The sequence below is a fragment of the Molothrus aeneus genome, chromosome 10 (assembly GCF_037042795.1).
Source record: "Molothrus aeneus isolate 106 chromosome 10, BPBGC_Maene_1.0, whole genome shotgun sequence".
Lineage (NCBI taxonomy): Eukaryota > Metazoa > Chordata > Aves > Passeriformes > Icteridae > Molothrus > Molothrus aeneus.
In genome coordinates this window covers 5,079,464-5,098,456 of record NC_089655.1, presented here as the reverse complement: position 1 = coordinate 5,098,456, position 18,993 = coordinate 5,079,464, and the positions used below count along the sequence as shown (strand labels likewise).

General features: G+C 50.0%; 2 protein-coding genes across 2 annotated transcripts; both read right to left on the bottom strand.

The window, feature by feature from the left end:
- Positions 1–289: 289 nt before the first annotated feature.
- On the bottom strand, positions 290–7,582 carry CRYGS (crystallin gamma S). Its single transcript, XM_066556853.1, has 3 exons — positions 7,562–7,582; positions 2,704–2,946; positions 290–562 (listed from the first exon to the last, which is right to left on the bottom strand). The coding sequence occupies exons 1-3, from the start codon at positions 7,580–7,582 to the stop codon at positions 290–292; spliced, it is 537 nt and encodes a 178-aa protein (XP_066412950.1).
- A 1,723-nt stretch (positions 7,583–9,305) lies between these two features.
- Positions 9,306–18,919, bottom strand: TBCCD1 (TBCC domain containing 1). Its single transcript, XM_066556598.1, has 7 exons — positions 18,581–18,919; positions 18,309–18,458; positions 16,525–16,891; positions 15,096–15,282; positions 13,316–13,813; positions 10,399–10,571; positions 9,306–9,798 (listed from the first exon to the last, which is right to left on the bottom strand). Exons 1-6 carry the CDS (start codon positions 18,917–18,919, stop codon positions 10,445–10,447), a joined length of 1,668 nt encoding a protein of 555 aa, XP_066412695.1. The 3' UTR covers positions 9,306–9,798; positions 10,399–10,444.
- Between the last annotated feature and the right edge of the window lie 74 nt (positions 18,920–18,993).

The following is an 18,993-nucleotide window of genomic DNA, read 5'->3' as shown; positions in this document are numbered from 1 at the left end:
ACAGCCATCACTGAAAACCGGAACCCAGAGATGTGTGGTGCCACTGCTGCATAGGGCTGGCCGAACGCTGGAGCACAAACTCCAGCTTGGGAATGGCTTTTTCCTAAAGGATCAGAGGGGCAGGGAATGGGGAAGGGGGTGACAATCAGGCAGAGAAGGCTCTGCTCCACCCCAGCTCTCTGGAGGCAGGACACGTCGCACGCAAATCCCGGGAATAAGCAGGACAAGGCGGAGCTGAGCGACTCAGTTGCTTTATTGGGGGGGTGTGGCAGCCCTGCCCGGGGCCGGCTCACTCGGAGATGCTGCGGAAGGACTGGACGGCGGGGCTGGCCGCGCCCCACTCCACGGGCTTGCGGTACTCCCCCTTGGGCAGCACGTACTGCCGGCCCCGGTAGTTGGGATGCTCGTAGAACACCCAGACGCCCTCCAGCACCCTGCAGGCGTGCACCTCACGCATGTGCCACTCCTCCATGATGGAGGGGCAGTCTTCGGTGGCTTCGAACATCTGCCCGCCAAAATCTCCCTTCTCAAACACCTGGATGTGGCCTCGGCCTCCACTTGGCTAGAAAAAAAAAAAAAAAAAAAGAAAAAAAAAAGTGTGGGGAGAGAAAATCATAGGGTCATGGAAAAGTTTGGGTTGGAAGGGATTTTAAGATGATCCAGTTCTACCTCCCACTATCCCAGGTTCCTCCAAGCCCCCTCCAAGCTGGCCATGGACACTTCCAGGGGTGGGGCAGCCACAGCTTCTCTGGGTGACTTCATTGGCAGCCAGAGCATTGGATGGAGGCACTGACATGTCCCAGCTCTGACATGGGGGCAGAGTTTGGGCACAGCCGGACTCAAATCAGGTACCAGCCACCCCCAGCACACCAGGACAGGGCTGAAATCTCCAAAAGCACAGGGAGAAGCAGCTGGGGTAAATTCTAACAGAGCATCGCACGCAGAACAGTGATAAGCTCGAGTCAGCAGTGCCGGTCTTGCTATCCCAGGCAGCCTTGAGTCCCTCAGTGCTCCTTGTGAGCATCAGAGAGGCAGCCCCGCTCCAGTCCCGTCTCCTCCGGGCGGAGAGGAGTGCGATGAGCTGCTGAGCCCGGCGGGGCCGTGTTTTGCTGCGGAGGCAGCGCTGGGTCCCACCGGGACTGGCAGCGCTCCTTGCCCGAAGGCACCCGCGGGATCCGCGCCTGATCTGCAGCTGCCCGGACACCTTCCCCAGCCTGCTCCCTCCTTGCCAGCCCCAGCCGAGCTCTGCGGGGTCTCCCCAGGGCAGGGGAAAGCCAGGACCAGGCGGATGTGCGGGATAAGGCTCCCACGTTTCATCCTGGTGGAGGAAGCTGTGCTGCTCTTGTGTCTCACACGTGTTCTGGCTCCATGTCTTAAGCCAGATCAGTGCTCTGAGCGGGCTGGAAACTCTCCTTGCCCCATGCAAAGGGATTTAGACCCAGCTTAAAGCCAGAACAGGCTCAGAGGGGCGTTAGACTCCCAGGCAGAAAAGCAGAACCTGTTCTCAGTGGTGAGATCTGCTCCATGCAGTGGGAATTCACAGCCATGCTCCAATTAATCAACCCGTGGATCAGCAGAATCTGCCCCACTACTGGAAAACCTCAGCAGCAGCAGCACCAATCCACACTTCATCCACGATCCCAATCTTAAAAGATGCTCCTCCCAATAGGCTTCCCAAAAGGATCCTTCCCTCTGTTCCTTTCTCCCACCATCAGTTAGGAGGGGATGAGCACACCTCCTGTGCTCTCCTCACACCAGGAGGCACCAGGCTGCTCCAAGCATGGCCAAGGAGGGCTCCAGGCATCCCTCCTGTTCCTGGGCACTCCAGAACTGATACTGGGCTTGGCTCTCCACACCCAGAAGGGTTTGGTGACACAGATTCAGCTCCCTGTATCAGAAGGGAGTCCTGGGTTGCTGGAGAGGAAACTTCCCCTCATTCTAAATATTCCTGCAAAACCTATATTCCACTGTTACAGGCCTTGAGCTGTTGGATCAGTTGGTTACACATCAGGGAAAAATGAGAGGCAAACTCTGGAGCAGCCTGCCTGGACACAGAAATCCCTAAAGGAACATGCTGATGAAACTACCTATGGAAACTCACCCACACTCAAAGGGATCTGTGTCACGGACATATTTTATGAAAAATCATTTCCTTAGGATTTTTTCTCCTGAGAAGCTGAGAGGCCACAGAAACAAAATGTAACCAATGGTTATCTGCTGCTGTGGAATTCAACAGGTGCATCTGGGATTGGTCTCATGTGGTTGTTTCTAATTAATGGCCAATCACAGCCCAGCTGTCTTGGACTCTAGTCAGTCACAAGATTTTATTATCACTCCTTTCCATTCCTTTCAAGCCTTCTGATGAAATCCTTTCTTCTATTCTTTTAGTATAGTTTTAATATAATATATATCATAAAATAATAAATCAGCCTTCTGGAACATGGAGCCAAGATTCTCATCTCTTCCCTCATCCTGGGACCCCTGTGAACACCACCAGAGATCTGCCTTTTCCCACTGCAATCCAGACTGGGAAACCTTCACCTTCTCCCCACACCAAACACCTTGCTACTCCCAGAGCAGGACTGTGGGACCAAACCCCTGCAGCCCCCTCTCTGTGGCTCCCCAGGACACCACGTTCCCCCACATGAAACCCTCCCAGGATGGGATAAATGGCAGCATCCCCTGGCAAGGGGTGACACCTACGATCTGGATGTACTTGCAGGAGCCCAGGCGGTCGTTGAGGCCCATCCAGTGGTGGTAGTCAGGGTACTCCCCGTGGGTCAGCACGTACATGTTCCCAGCATAGTTGGGCCTCTCGTAGGCCACCCAGGTGCCTCCATCCACGCGGATGGAGTTGCAGCGGCTCAGGTAGTTGTGGAAATCGGGGCAGTCGCTGTCGCACTCGTAGTAACGGCCCAGGAAGTTCTTGTCTTCATAGAAGGTGACCTGAAACGAACAGAGGGGGCAGAGAAGGGAGGTTCCTCATCCAGAACTTCTCCATATTCCAGCCACATCACGGCAGGAAATATCTGAAAGCAGAGCCCTCAGTGTGGCGTTCACATTCTCTGAAAAATCACCCAGGATTTTTCTCCTGGGAAGCTGAGAAGCCTCAGAGAAAAAGGAAAACAATTCTTATCTCCTTTGATTCTCCTGTGTTTTGCTTATCTGGAATGTGTTTGGAGATTGTTTATCCACAGGTGATTGTTTCATTGGATTCTGGTGAGAGTTGTTTTCACTCTTTGGCCAATCAGGGCCAAGCTGTGTTGAGACTCTGGGAAGAGTGCCGAGTTTTCATTATTATCTTTTTAGCATTCTAAGTATCCTTTCTGTATTCTTTAGTATAGTTTAGTTTAGTATTCTTCAATATACTATAGTATCATAAAATAATAAATTAATCTTCTGAGAACATGGAGTCAGATTCATCATTCCTCCCTTCCTTGGGGCACCCCACAAATACAATATTGGAGATATCAGAAATCATCAAGCCCAGCCATGGAATGGGACCAACTGCAGTCAGTCAGACTAATTCACCTGTCTGGCCCCAATGTCTCCAGCTGCCACCAGTGTTCTGCCCTTCCCAGACCTTTGTTCTGTCCCAGTCCAACGCAACACTCCCACAGAGAAGTCCCTGTCCTTTTTTCCAGCAAAACACCATCAAAGCAATTCCCTCCCACCTTCTCTAGATCAGGAGTTACTAAATTATGGCTGGAGAGCTGTGAGAAGTGAATGGAATTTACAAAGTAGGTTTCTGAGGACATGGGTGGGTCTGGCAGCACTGGGTTAGCAGCTGGACTTGATGCCTTTAGAGGGCTTTTCCAGCCTTAACAATTCCATTATTTCCTTTATACTGACTTACCAAGTGTTTGCAGCAAGATCTTTACTGATCTGAAGGGGGTGGAGAAGTCTCTTTCCTCCCAGATCATGTGTTCTAGCCCATCCTTGTTCCCACTTGAACAACCCCAAACTTCCTTTCTCAAAACTCACTGCCCAAAGCTGGACATCACACAAGCTTTGCCCTTGCCAGGAAAAACTAAGGGTGCATTCCATGTTCAGGGTGGGGAGCAGTTTTATGGATATCCAAGGATTGTATTTGCAGTTGGCTCATTCTGCTTTGGTTGCTGCAAGTCCATGAAACCTCTGGCAAATTCACAATCCATCCCCACATTTCTTGCCCAAGAGCTGCTCTATAGCCAGGCTGCTGATCCCAAAGCACTTTATCCTTGAACACAACCTGGCTTGAAAGATCTTTGGAGCTGATGAGCAAATCCCATTCCTCCCACCCAGACAGCCTGGAGATGAGACTCAGTTTTCCTCAAAAATCCCTTCATTAAAATATTGCAAGCCCTAGACCAGACCAGTCCTTTCTCCAGCCCCATTTTTAGATCCTTCCAGGTGACAATTACTCATCAAACATTGCTCTTCTCCAAGAGGATTTCCAAACCATCACATCTATCTTGACTACATCCCCTGCTTGCTCACAACGCCAGATGGTCTAGAGAGAATCTTTCTAGCCACACCCAATCCATTTTCCCATGTTTTTTGCCATAGTTTGATTATTAAGACACCCCCCCACACCTGCAGTACTTCACCTACAGTGCTTTGGCCGCTGGTATCGATGTAACCTCCCTGCTCTTCAAAAATCACTCATTGTCAGTGTTTCAACCCAAATGCAGGACAGCTCTCTCACTTTTTATTTTTAATCATTTGTTTTGTGCTAAAAGTTAAATTAGCCAGAGTTTTCCTGGAGCTGGTTGGTCAGTGTGCCCCACCAGCCTCACCAAGGGATCTGGGGAGTCAGACTGATCATGCCAGAGGATTCATGCTCTTGATTTTGTGGCCTGTTACTGAACATTTATTAGGATAATGCTATTTTCCTTTTAATTTCAAGGATTGATTTGCCATCACAAAGCAGTTGGTGCACACAAAACAACCCGTCTCCTAACATCCTGAGCAAGCTCTTCCCACCTTCAGTGGAGAGCTGGGGATCACTCTGACCTTTCCAGCAGTGAATAAGGGCTGTGAAAGGAGAGCACTGAAATGCTCCTGTTTTCCCATTCTTGGGCAGTTAACCACACTGGCCTGGTCTTCCTGGCCACAGCCCACTGCCTTTTCCACAGCCTACTTCTGGATCATTGTCCCTAAAGGTATCACCCAAAAAATCTTTCGGTGTTGACCCAAAGGCAACACCGAAAGCCCTGCTCACTGGGTTTGGCAGTCATGCATCACCAGTCACCCTCTTCCAGAAGGCACTGGTCAAGGAAGCCACAGCACCCCTGGAAAAGCCTCTGCAGGGATTCATTTATTCCCAGTTCAGCATTATCCTCTGCTGGGATGGCTGATCCCTCTCTCCAACATCCGTCCCCAAGCTCTGATCCTGTCCCACTCCTGTCCAACATGGTTGATTATAAACTCTGCCCAGTGTGGATCTGCTTTCTGGGCAGAGGGAACCTGGAAGAGCTCAAGGCCAGGTTGGATGGGGCTTGCAGCAACCTGAGATAGTGGAAGATGTCCCTGCCCATGGAAGGGGGTGGGACTGGATGGGCTTTAAAGTCCTTTCCAACTGAAACCATTCTGGGATTCAGTGATGTTCCTTCCCCACCCAGCCTAACACAACCAAACTGGAGCCTGATGTTTCCAGGGGAGCATTTCCCCTGCACTCATAAAATGACAAAGCCAAAGAAATCCAAAGGCAAGTTAAGGATATGGCTATTCCTACAAAACTGTGTCCAACCTAAGTGCTGCTCCTTGGTTTAATTTCAGAATTTAAAGGATCATCCCCACCCATTCTCCAGCACAGCCCTTCAGACACACCCTCAGCTCCTTTCAGACCTTTGCTTCCCAGCTTTCCTGCATGGATTCAGGCTGATGTTTTCACCCATAGAATAATTACAGATTCCAATTCCAGATTTGCAGCTTTGTTTCTGTCCCCTCTCACTTGCAGGGAAATCACTTTCCTTCAGCCAAACCCTGCAGGAGCTCTGCTCCCAGCACTCCCCTGTTAACCTCTCCATGTCCAACCTTGCCTTTTGGGGGTTACCAGGCACATACCACATCTGCCAGAGCAGATCTCCCTTGCAGGAATGTAAAACTTTGGTCACCTCACCTGAGTTATCACATATTTCTTTTCAACAGCAGCTTAGCTAGAAGGAAAATAATAAAAAATATCCATTTTTTACTCATAAAAAAGTATCCAACTCATAAAAAATATCCACTCCTCTATCAGGAGGGGTCCCTTTCCAGGGCAGATCCCTCACCGGGGCTGTGAGGAATGATGTTCAATTCCCTATTTTGCCCTTTTCTTTTCCATGGAATGTGCTTAACAAGAGCACAGCATACAGAACTAGGAGATAACTCCTCCTGGCCATCTTGCTGCCCTCCAGCAGCACAAATTCCATTAATTCCCAGTGGCACACTCGGGGGGACACAGCTTTCGGCAGGGGAAAGGCAGAATGTGCTCAAGGCTTTCCAAGCTGATAGGAGACTCAAGGATGGAGCAGTTGCAGTTCCCCAGGACCTTTTTTAGGTTTAGGTACAGAAAATTTGCACCCCAGGATCCAGGAGCCACCAGCACACGCCCCTTGGCTTCCCAGCCCAACAGCCTGAGAGCCACAGAGCCGAAGGACACGGAAAAGCCAGGGCCAGATATCCCATGGCACTGCCCAGTGCCTCCAAACCCACAGTGCCTCCAAAGCCCCTTGGGTCTCACAGCCTCCACAGGCTGAGAGGAACCCAGCCCAAAAGCTAAACTCAGATGAAGCTCTTCCTGCAGCCTCCTAACAGCATTTGATATTCCATAGAGGACACTGGCCCAAGTCCCCACCCTCCTTTCCCTTTCCCTTTCCTTTCCCAGCTGTTTCTCCCTGCCCAGTCCCAGACTCAGTACAAGTTCTGTGGGATCAGCCAGCTCAGCTCTGCTAAACCCAAGCCTGAGGTGCTGGATCCCCACCTGAGATATCTCTCCAGCTGAAGCTGAGCTTCCCAACCTACCTCCTTCTCTGATTTCAGTTCATCCCTGCCAACTGCACCAAATCCCAAGGCCGGTGTGCATCATCCCTCCGGGAACACGATTCCCTTCGGTGCCATGGCCATCCATGGAGCCTTTCTGTCCCAGCACACCTTCTGCTCCGCCATGGAAAAGGGATGTGGCAGCTCTGCTGGTGCTGGCAGTCAGGCTCTCTCCAAGGGACCTTTCCATGACACCCTGCTCTGCAAGCACAGTGATTCCCAGCTGGCACAGCCCCTCCACCCCCAATTCACAAGGCATCAGACCCTGCTGATTTAGAACCATTTCAAAATGCCTCTCACCAGTCACTGTGCTTGACTCCATCCTCTGGCAGAGCCACACCTAGAGGGACCAGCCAAAAACTGGGAAAATACTTGGGAGGGCTCAGCTCCAGCTTCCCTCCACGTGAGGAGGGATTTCAAGCATCTCCCCCTGCCCACACACTGACAGAGGGGGAAGCTGTCAGCAGAACAAAAAAAACAAAGTTTCTCCACAATTCATCCCTGCAAAATTCTGCACTTTTAGCCAAAATCATGAATACACTGCAAACAAACTTACCTTGGTTCCAGCTCTGGACATTTTCCGTTCCAGCCAAGCTCCCCTGTGCCGGAGGAACGTCAGCAGCTGTTACAAACAGCCAGGATCCGAGGTGCCCTTTTTATAACGGGCTTGTTTTAAACCAGACAGCCGCTTTGTCATGAGAATAGGATCCAAAAATTGAGTCAGTGATTCTGAGGCTATAGCCGATTTCCAGAAAAGCAAACAGGATTATGGAATAAAGGAAGGCTTCGCCATCCTCCCTTTGTTACCATTTGCTGAGTCAGAACACCAAAACTCTGCCAAATGCACTCAAAACACGCAGCCCCCCGCCAAGGACGGGTGGTAATTTGGCTGCTCCCTCCCTTCCAAGCTTGTTAAACAAGAAGGAATCCTTGTTGGCTCTTAGAGACCCACCCCATTTGTAAGGAGGGCACATGGTATTCATCAGGGATGTTCAGGTGCAGTGAACGATGCAGTTAAGGAACAACAAAGTGTTCAGAGCAGACAGCAGAGGATTGCAAAGACCAGCTCTGCATTGAAAGCTCTCAATGGAGACATCTGTGCAGCAAAGAGGCTGCAGATTTTCCTGGGACACCCTCAGCTGGAGCCACACCACTCCAAATACCTCCTGACTTAGAGGGAAAGAAGGAAGTGTGGCCACCTCCCCACTCCCCACAGAGTGATTTCACACATCCAACGATGCCCAGATTTCTGTTGTCTCTTCAAGTGTCACAAATTCAACCCCAACTCTCAGCCCAGCACCTGAGGCTGGAGCAGAGGAGTTTTCCCTTTGGCCACACTCTGGCCCTGGGAGCGGGCAGGCCGAGGATCACTGGCTTCCACAGCCACCCCCCCGCCAGTGCATTATGAAAAACCACCTCTGCAGCTATTCAGTGCCCCAGCCCAAAGGCTTAGTGAGACAAAGGGACACGAATTTGGCACAGCAGCGCCCGAAACACGCAGCCCCTCTTTCAAATCTGTCAGGACAAGCACTCTCGCAACAGCAGCTCTGTAAATGCAGGCAGATGGGAGAGCCTGGGGCACACACAATCAGCAGCTGCTTCTCTTCCCATTTTAGGAGCCTTGAATCACCCAGAGCTGTTGCTCTCACTGAGCACTGAAGATCACAGTTCGAGCACAAGCTGGGTTCTATCAGCATGTTCACAGCTCAAAGCTGTGGTCACTTTGCACATCCCTCCTTTAGAGGTTGGTTAAATACAATAAACTCATCTTATATAAATAGAATAAATATAACAAACTCACCTCACCTGCCTGCCCAGGAGCCAAGAGACCTTCAGAGGAATTCTGAGGCAGTGCACTCGAGAGCACTGTGCCTTCCCCTCTCTCAGCTTGGAGAGCTCTTCCCAAGGCACCACCAGCTGCTGCCTCCACTCATCCATGCAATGCCTTTGCCTATTTTCCAAGCTTATTTAAGTGCTCAGCTATGAGCACATCTCCCCAAAACACATCCCACCAGCACATGAGAATGGTGCTTATTCAAGCTGATAATTTTTATGAAAATTATGAGAGATAGGAATAGGGCTTGTATCAAAACTTTGTGCCAGGGCAGCCTTCAGCTGCATGGCTGAAGTTTACAGGAGTTTTACTTTCAGCCTGGTAGGACTTACATTCTTCTTTTACCCCACTTGTCCCATAAATTAGCAGTTTCTCTGTCTGACAGCTTCACATTTCATTAAGATAAAAGATGCTGTGTCCCCCTAAGACCAACTGTACAGGTAAAACCCCTTCCCCAAGACATGTGTCAGGTTTATCCAACAAATCTAGTTTATTGACATTTGTCAAAACAATGCAACCATATACAAAAAATTTATCTTCTAAAAGTGCCATCTTCATATTAAAAAAAAACCAGTTTGATTTCATTCATAAAAAATTAAACATTTCTTTTTCACATTTATTAAAACAGCACCACTGGTTTGTACCATGAGGATGCAGGTGATGCCCAGGGCCTGCATCCAGCTTTGTCCCAGGAAACCTGGTGTGTTGGACACTATGGACTGCTGTGACAGCTCTGCAACAAGGCACTCTTCATCCTCCCCCAGTGCCAGGCACCTCTGAGTCACCAACAGGATGGCTACAGCACATTCCTGGCAAAGCACCAATGCTCAGGAATCCTACAGCAGCCAGGCAGTCCCATCCTCACCAGGGCTGGCTGGCAGATCCAGTGGGTGCAGGTGGGATGGCACAAAGTCTTAATGAGAACTGGGCTGAGTGGATCACTGGCTGTTCCCAGAGCTCTGGAACAAAATAAAAGGAGGCAATTTTACTTCTAACACCAGCAGAGAAAAAAAAAAAAAGGAATTCAAAGGCTAAATAAAAAATAAAACAATTTTCTAATGGTTTGAAACGTGCCATGGCAGAAGAGCACAATAAGGGCAGGTCTCCAGCTCCTAAACCACTTCTGTTTGGGAAGAGTAAGTGAGAATTATCCAAAGTCTTATTGTAAGAACTACCCAAAGTCTCACTGAAAGAACAACCCAAAGTCTCATTCAACTCTCTTTAGCAAAAAGTGAGATGGGTAGACATCAATGCACAGAGTTTCTTTGAAAGAGCAGCTATTCCAATCAGTTTTATATCACATTATGTGCAATTTGCCCATCTGCCTTACAGATGCCTCCAACAAATCAAACTTGGCAGCAAGGCCAAGCTGAGGACACAGATTTCAGCTGAAAATGGGTTTTGACAGGAAAGTAGGAACTAAACCCAAATGCCAGGCTCTTGTGAGAACATTCCCTCAGACTCCTGGCTTCTCCTATCTCTGCCTTGGCTGTGCACACCAACATGGGACAGTCCCTGGGGAGGAGAGAAGAAGCAAGAGAAAGAGGCCTTTTACTCACCTCCCTTTCCTTCTGCTGCCCAGGAACGTTATCCTGGCCAGGAATGTTATCCTGCCTGCTTGGAGCCCAGGGCAGGAGGCACCAGGCTGTCCAGCTGCTGCCTGTTCCCTGTCTGAACCAGCCACTCATAGAATTTGTTTTCGACCACAGCCTGGAACTGTTTCCTCTGATCCCTGAAACAGACAAAGCAGCAGGGAAATATGGAAAAATTCACATTTATTCACAGTATTATACTTCTACCATGTCTTCACTATCCAAACAAGCCTCCAGATGGATCAGGAAGAGCCAAGCTTGGTTCCTGAACCTTGCAGAGACAACCAGAAAAGGTTTTTACTGAGTTAATGTGATGCTAATGAACCCCAAAGGCAGAACCTGGAGCACTTGGAGAAGTCATAGAAAATTCTCCATCCCACCACCACAATCACCCTGCTCCAGGGCTGCCTCCACTTTCCCCTCAGGGCACAGCTGAAAAACTGTCTGAAAAGGGAGAACACTAAGGTTAGCAACCAGTGCTTAAGCACTAAGGACATGAAATTCTATTCTGACAGCACCAGAGAGGATGGAGATCAGGGAAAAAATGCACCTATAAACACACCTCACATCATTTTCTTTTTGGAGTGTTTTTGGCAGGCCTAACAGGGCAGGCCACTCAGCCCAGGCTAACTAGCACTGTCAGATGCCCAAAATCATCTCCAGAATAGCATCCCAGTCCTCTGGGATCAGCTCACATCTGGAATTTCTTAAGCCAAAGGTGGCACAGGCGTTGAGTAGCTCCTGATGGACTTTTTCAAGCAGTTTACACAATTCATTTCTGAACAGCAAATACTGGGAAGGAATTCTTGGCTGTGAGGGTGCTGAGGCCCTGGCACAGGGTGCCCAGAGTAGCTGTGGCTGCCCCTGGATCCCTGGCAGTGCCCAAGGCCAGGCTGGATGGGGCTTGGAGCAACCTGGGACAGTGGAAGGTGTCCCTGCCCATGGCAAGGGGTTGGAATCTGGTTGGGTTTTTAAGGTCCCTTCCAATTCAGGCCATTCTATTCAGTTTTGTCCCACTCACCCTCAGACAGGCTCCATGTATCCACACCCTTTTTTCAAGTTAAGGCTGCTGTCTGTATGTTCTCTTCCATTTGAGCCATTCCCCACAAAGCAGGGTTTTGGAACACAAACTAACCCAAATTCCTCCCCAGTGAACACAAAGGCAGCCACTTCTTTCTTCCCTTGTGGATTTATCTTCTCCAAAAGCTTTTTCTCTACCTTGATCTGCTACCGACCCTGAAAGACTTTCTGTCTGATACGCTCAGAAAAATGAATAAACAGGATTTTATGCTTTTGCAAGTTGTTCCTCAAGCTGTCTTCTTGGTCCTGTCTTACGGGGGTTTTACTTTCAGCCTGGCAGGATTTACATTCTTTTTTTGCCCCACTTTCCTCAATCAGACAACTTCAACTTCTTGAAAGATGTCTTCTTATTTCTAACACTCTCTTTCACCTCCCTGCTTGAGCACAGCAGCTTTTTTCTTTCTACAAGCCTGATATCCTGTTTGCTCTAAGCTTCCTACTTGTCTCCCTTCTTGTTTCCCTGCCTGCAAGAGACAACAGACATTTTCCACTGTCAGCTGCCCACTTTCTTTTCAACAAGCTTCTAAACTTGCCAGAATTTCCCCCCTTTTATGGAATAAGCAGGGAGCTCTTGCCTCCTGTGACTGCAGCAGATGATGGCAAATCTAAGCACATCATCCCCTATTTCCTCATATTTCTTTCACAGGAAGGTTCTGACAGGTCAAACTCCTTCCCAAAACTGTGGAGGGAAGCAGCAGCCTGGGAAGAAAAACAGATATTTGAAATGGGGGTTTATCCCCATTCTGTGCTTGCCAAGGAAGCTGGGCAGAGGATTCCACGTGATCTGCTCCAGAGGAATTTCAAAGATACTGCCAAAAGGTGATCTGCTGCAATGATGCATGTGCACATTCCCAGCTCACATCAGCAAGGGCTGGGACAGCCATTTATAGCCTCAATCCCAAGGGGAAGGCTGGGCTAAGAGGGACACCAGGCAGCTCAGGGTGCACACCCAGCCCTGGCCCAATCCACGGCCAGGGTGGATCCCTCACCTCAGCAACATCTGGGAATGCTTTTCCTGAAGCCTCACAAGCTGGGAAAATGCATCCATGAGAAAGCACCTGCTCAGGAGCAGCGTGGGTGAGGGAGGGGATTGTCCCCCTTGACCCCACTTCGTGAGGCCCCACCTGCAGAGCTGCCTTCAGCCCTGGGATACCCAGCACAACAAGGATGTGCTGCTGCTGCTGCTGGAATCCAGAGGAGGCCACGGAGGTGTTCCAGGGGCTGGAGCCAGGCTGGGAGAGCTGGGGGTGTTCACCTGGAGAGGAGAAAGCTCCAGGGAGACATCACAGCACCTTCCAGTGCCTAAAGGGGCTCCAGGAGAGCTGGAGAGGGATTTGGAGAAGGGACTGGAGTGACAGGACATAGTGGAATGGCTTCCCACTGCCAGAGGGCAGATTTAGATCAGATATTGGGAAGAAATTCTTCTCTGTGAGGGTGGTGAGGCCCTGGCACAGGGTGCCCAGAGAAGCTGTGGCTGCCCCTGATCCCTGAACTGTTCAAGGCCAGGTTGGACAGGGCTTGGAGCAACCTGGGATAGTGGAAGGTGTTCCACAGCACGGGGTGGAACAGGATGAGCTTTAAGGTCCCTTCCAACCCAAGGCATTTTGGGATTCTACAGCTCTTGAGCTATGCCTGTGAGCATTAGTCTTCCCCCATCACCAAGCAGAATCCCAGGATTGCTGATTACTAATGCTCTAGGACTGGCCTGCAAGACAAGGCTCCCACAACCCAAGCCATCCTTCAAGGATTTCTGTGGAATCCCCATCAAACAACCCTCTGTCCACATGGCTGAGGGGACACTCACCTGCTCAGCCCTGCCTCCTTCACCATGCGCTGCCACACCTGCACCTTCTGCTCCCGCTGCCTCAGCACCTCCTGGTATTCCTGGGGAAGCCCCCCTGGGGTCTCAGTGGTGTCTCCTTCCATCTCAAAGGGAATCACAAAGGTGTAGAAGTCTGAGGGGGGCAGGAGCCGGAAGACGCTGGTGTCACCGCTGTCCCTGCACACCAGCATGGGGCTGTCCCAGTAGTTTGGCAGAGTGGCCAAGCCCACCTGAGCCATGTGGTCTTCCAGCATGGGATAATGGGTGTGGAAAGGGGCAAAGCTGACTGCCTGGTTCCCCGAGAGGATGAGGGGCTGCGTGGGTGTGAGGGTGTGGAAAGTGCAGCCCTTGGTGGACGAAAGCGACAAGCGATGGCAAACGGCGATGACCTTGACGTTGTCACAGCTCTGGACGTGGACTGATACCCCCACAGGGCCCAGGACAAAGGTGCTGCTCCGGCACTTCTCGATGGTCACTGATCTGCCAAGGAAATACAGAACCATCAGGGCTGGAAGGAACCTCCATCCAGACCAAGGCAGGGTCACTGTCACAGACATAATTTATGAAAAATCCTTTGGCCAGGATTGTGGTGGTGCTCACAGGGGTCCCAGGAAGAGGGAAGAGATGAGAATCTTGACTCCATGTTTCAGAAGGCTGATTTATTATGTTATATATATATATTATATTAAAACCATACTAAAAGAATAGAAGAAAGGATTTCATCAGAAGGCTGGCTAAGAATAGAAAAAGAATGATAACAAAATCTTGTGACTGACCAGAGAGTCCGAGACAGCTGGAAAAAAATCCTGTGTCTTGGGCATGTTTTTTTGAAAAATCCTTTCCTTAGGATTTTTCCTCCTGAGAAGCTGAGAGGCCTCAGGAACAAAATGTAACCAATAGTTATCTGCTGCTGTGGAATGCAACAGGTGCATCTGTGATTGGTCCATGTGGTTGTTTTTAATTAATGGCCAGTCACAGTCCAGCTGTCTCGGACTCTCTGGTCAGTCACAAGATTTTGTTATCATTCTTTTTCTTTCCTTTGTTAGCCTTCTGATTAAATCCTTTTCTCTCCATTCTTTTAGTGCAGCTTTAATATATAATTTTCTTTTAATATAATATATATCATGAAATAATAAATCAGCCTTCTGAAACATAGAGTCAAGATTCTCATCTCTTCCCTCTTCCTGGGACCCCTGCAAACACCACCACAGGGTTACCTGCAGCAGGTGACATGGGAATGTGTCCAGGTGGGTTTGGAATGTCTCCAGAGAGGGAGACTCCACCTCTTCCCTGGGCACCTGCAATGGAAGGAAGTTCCTCCTCATGTTGAGGTGAAACTTGCTGTGGTTTAGTTTATGGCCATTGCTCCCTATCCTGTCACTGGCACCACTGAGCAAAGCCTGGCACTACCTGGAGATCTCTGTATGGATTGATGAGATCCCACCTCAGTCTGGTCTTCTCCAGACTAACCAGGACCAGCTCTCTCAGCCTTTCCTTGTCAGGGAGATGCTCCAGTCCCTTCATCATCTCTGTATCATCCACTGGACCCTCCCAGGAGCTCCTTGCCCCTCCTGAGGAACCCAGACCTGAACACAGCACCCCAGCTGTGCCTCACAGGGCTGAGCAGAGGGGCAGGATCACCCCCTGACCTACTGGGAATGCTCTTCCTAACACCCCCCAGGATCCCACTGGCCTCCTGGCCCCCAGGACACACTCATGGTCACCAGGAGTCCAGCTGAGTCCCAGGAGAAGCCAAACTCACCGCAGAGGGGACAGGAGGTAAATGAAGGAGTCGTTGCAGCGATAGATTCTGACGTGAGCCCCCACCAGGGTGTCTGAGCTCTTGGCCAGGGTCTGCCTGTACACGTGGCTCATGATCACCAGGGGGGACACCTCTGGCACCACCCGGGCACTGCAGGCAATCCTGGCTCTCCTGGTTGCTCCTTCCACTGCAAAACAAAGCCCACACAAGTTCTGGGTGCAGCAATCCCTCAGGAAAAGAATCAGCCCCAAAGTTCAAGGATGGTAAATCCCACAGCGGTCACACCATCCCTGATGCCTCCTGGGCAGGTCAGCAGCAAGAGGCACCAGAAATTTCAGAAACTGAGAGACACTGAAGGACCAAAACCACTTAAAAGATTACTTAGGAGCAGTCAAAGCCTCCCACAAGCTCCAGAATCTCCAGTTCCACAGGCCTGTTGCTGAACACAAGACTCAGCTTAGCAGGAAGATCCCGAGGGTGAGTTTTAAGCAGGAATTGTGTGTTTTAAAAGGGGAAATGCTCCCTCTAGGATGCAATCCTTAAGCCCTTCCCCATCCTCCCTAACCCACTGCCCCTCTTGGGATCCTGCAGTCAGGGAAACAAAACACTGAGATAAATTCCTTATCCTAAGGAGGAAAGTGCCTTGGCTCCACTCCCATGTCCCTGAAGGAGAGGGGCTGGATTGGACACAAGGAAACCTAGACCAGATCCCACCCCACTGCCAGATCCCTGGTCAGCAACAAGAGCTGAGTTCTCATTTCTGGGGTTATTTTTCTTAAAATTTTATTTATACTATTTATCTAGATTTATTTTTCTGTATTTCTAAATTGATTTCTGTATTTTCAACTTCCTCTATTTGTATTTTTTGACTTATCTACACTTTTGTAATTCTATTTATTTCTCTATATTTTTATTATATCTTTATTATATTTATATATTTATCTTTATATATTTATTTCTATATTTCTGTGCACTTCTGCTTTTGTTTTTCCATACTCATACTTACTGTATTACTGTATATTTCTATATATTTCTATTTTATTCACATATTTCCATTCCCCCCCCACATCCCAATGTCTCCCCACACCCCAATGTCCCCCCAAACTTTTGTAATTCTATTTATTTCTATATATTTTTATTATGTTTATATCTTTATCATATTTATTATACTATATCTATATATTTATTTATTATCTTTATTTTTATATATTTATTTCTATTTTTCTACATTTCTGTGCACATCTGCTTTTGTTTTTCCATACTCGTACTTACCGTATTTATGTATATTTCTATATATTTCTATTTTGCTCACATTTTTCCATTTCTCCCCACATCCCAATATTCCCCCACATCCCAATGTCCCCCCACACCCCCATTTCCCCCCATATTTCTGTCTATCTAAGAACACCTTCCCAGCAGTTTTGCCCACCTTGCTGTGCCCACGCGAGCTTCTTGCCAGCCTTGACACAGACAGTTATTCCCAGGGGATTGGCAGTGAGGGAGGAGCGCAGCCAGCTCTCCAGCTTGTGCAGGGAGAAGGTTCTGGAGCCTTTGGAATACCCATTGAGGCCATGGCAGGGCTGCCTGAGGGCCAGCTTGTGGAGGGGACGGACGGTGCCCGAATTGCTGACGGTGCCCTCCAGCAGGAAGCTGAGGGCACACACGGCTTCAAAGGACACCAGGCTGCTGCAGCTGGAATGGGAAGAGGCTGAGAGCTGCTCTGGCTCCAGCAGCAGCTCCAAGATATCCAAGAGGTGGCTCTGAACAAAGGCAAGGTGCTCCTGGTCGTCCCAGTTCTGTAGGGGCAGGAAAACACACAAGGGGTGAGTTCTCCAAGAAGCTCCATGGACATCATACATACAAATCCTTGCTAAGAATCCTTCCAGAAGAAGGAAAGCCAGTCAGGTACAGTGCTCATTCCTGCTGCTCTGCTCTCACAAGGCTGGAAAGACACCTCCCCCAAAAAGCTCAAAATACCAACTCAAGTACCAAGTATTCATTCTGGAGGGGCAGCAAAACACACAAAGGGTGAGTTCTCCAAGCTGAGAAGCTCCATGGACATCATATATACAGATCCTTGCTTAGAATCCTTCTAGAAGAAGGAAAGCCAGTCAGGTACAGTGCTCATTCCTGCTGCTCTGCTCTCACAAGGCTGGAAAGACACCTCCCCCCAAAAACTCAAAATAAAGCATTTAATTCCAACTCAAGTATCAAGTATTTCCTTCTAGAGAGCAGCACCAGGCTCTTCTACAGCCCCACACAAACCCAGGCCACTGCTGCTGGCATTCAAAGGGAGGACACAAATCAATAACTGACACTCAAGGTCCTGGAGCTGCTCCACTGGAAAAACCCCTGCAGCCAGGATTCAGTGCCAGGATAAAAAGCAGAGGATCATTTCTCCAATAAATCAAACCCTCTGAAAGAATCTTTATTTCAAATTCTAAAGGGCTGCAGCCCAAAAAAAGGAGACTGCAATTCAGGCAGAGATTCATAAAGGTGAGTTTTGCTGAAGGAACATAGGGCTGTGATTACACCTTGTCCTCACCACTTTTGTTCAACGTTTCAGGATAAAATTATCCAGCTCCTGTTTTTAATCATTCCAGCTTGCCCCAAGCTACATTTCACCAGCTTATCCCACTCACAGCAGCACATCTGTGCCAGAATTCCAGAGGCTGGCATGGCCTTACACAGGGTTGCAAATTGCAATGCATTCTCACACACAGAGCTGCTCACAGGACACATCCAACTCACTCCTTCCTAAATACCTGGCAGTATTTTAAAAGGAAACAGCATTTCCATGCAGTTGATCTACAGCTGAACAACCAACTCCCCTCTCAGAAACAAAATATTATGCCCTGGAATCCAAAATTCCACACTGGGATCATGGGAAAGGCACTATGAGCATGAGGAGAGCTCCCTGCTTGACTAATAAAGCAAAAAAGGCTGTTGCTTCTCAAAAGGAGACTTGCCAAGACTCTCGGGGAATATTCAGTTGGGTTTGGACTCCAGGAAAGTCTCATGGAAAACTTTAAAAATCCATTTTATAAACTGTAGAGATCACAACAACTTCACTTCGTTTACTATGGAACAGGAATTGTGCAGCTGGAGCTTTGCTCAGAGGTGAAACCCTCCCGGGAACAAACCAGCCCCTTCCCCAAGCCCCCTCAGAGCGAAGCGGCTCCTGCACACGGGCAGTCCCGGAGGTACGAGTACCTTATTCTCCGTGCCCAATTTCCCTGACAGGCTGGGAGACTTGGTCCTGGGGCTGGGCCACTCGTCGCCGAGCAGAGAGCGCCGCAGGGACACGTTGTGGAACTGCTGCACGTACAGGAAGAGCAGGAACTGCAGCGTGTCCACGGAGAGCTGGAGAGCACGGGAGAGACAGAGAATTGTCAGCCTGGGCCAGGCTCCTCTTTCGGCAGGGTTGGGGCTCCCCCTGCCTCAGGCCGGGCCCGGACTCCCCCTGCCTTAGGCCGGGCTCTTGCCTTGCTCCGCTCCCACTCCAGCTCCTCGGCGCTGGTGCAGGCCGCCTCAACCTCGGCCCAGCGCAGGCGGAGCGGCGGGGAGGGCCCGCGGAGGCCGCGGAAGAGCTCGAAGTAGAGCCAGGCGATCTCGGGGCTCAGCAGCAGCTTCCCGCAGGCGATGTGCCGCCAGCTGGACCAGCTCAGCCGCGGGAAGCAGCCCTGGTCCGCCCGCGCGCGGGCGTAGGCGGCCGCCTTGCGCAAGTAGTGCGGGGTGAGGCGGGCGGGCGGCGGGGCCGGGAGCGCTCCCACCAGGAACGGCTCCGTGCGCACCCACAACCGCACCGGCCCCGCCGCCGCCATCGCCGCCGCCGCCGCCGCCACTTCCGGGTTCCACCGCGGGCACCATAGAGACGGCCCTTCCCGCCTGCCGGGAG

Bases quoted from the DNA above. Each gene is read 5' to 3' on its own strand.
- TBCCD1 (XM_066556598.1), bottom strand. From the start codon at position 18,919: ATGGCGGCGGCGGGGCCGGTGCGGTTGTGGGTGCGCACGGAGCCGTTC. The intron at 13,814-15,095 runs GTGAGTTTGGCT...TTTCCTTGGCAG, and splicing joins TACCTCCTGTCCCCTCTGCG to ATCAGTGACCATCGAGAAGT. The intron at 10,572-13,315 runs GTGAGTGTCCCC...TGTCTGTTTCAG, and splicing joins AAGGAGGCAGGGCTGAGCAG to GGATCAGAGGAAACAGTTCC.
- CRYGS (XM_066556853.1), bottom strand. From the start codon at position 7,582: ATGTCCAGAGCTGGAACCAAG. The intron at 2,947-7,561 runs GTAAGTTTGTTT...TGTTCGTTTCAG, and splicing joins TGTCCAGAGCTGGAACCAAG to GTCACCTTCTATGAAGACAA. The intron at 563-2,703 runs GTAGGTGTCACC...TTTTTTTTCTAG, and splicing joins CCTGCAAGTACATCCAGATC to CCAAGTGGAGGCCGAGGCCA.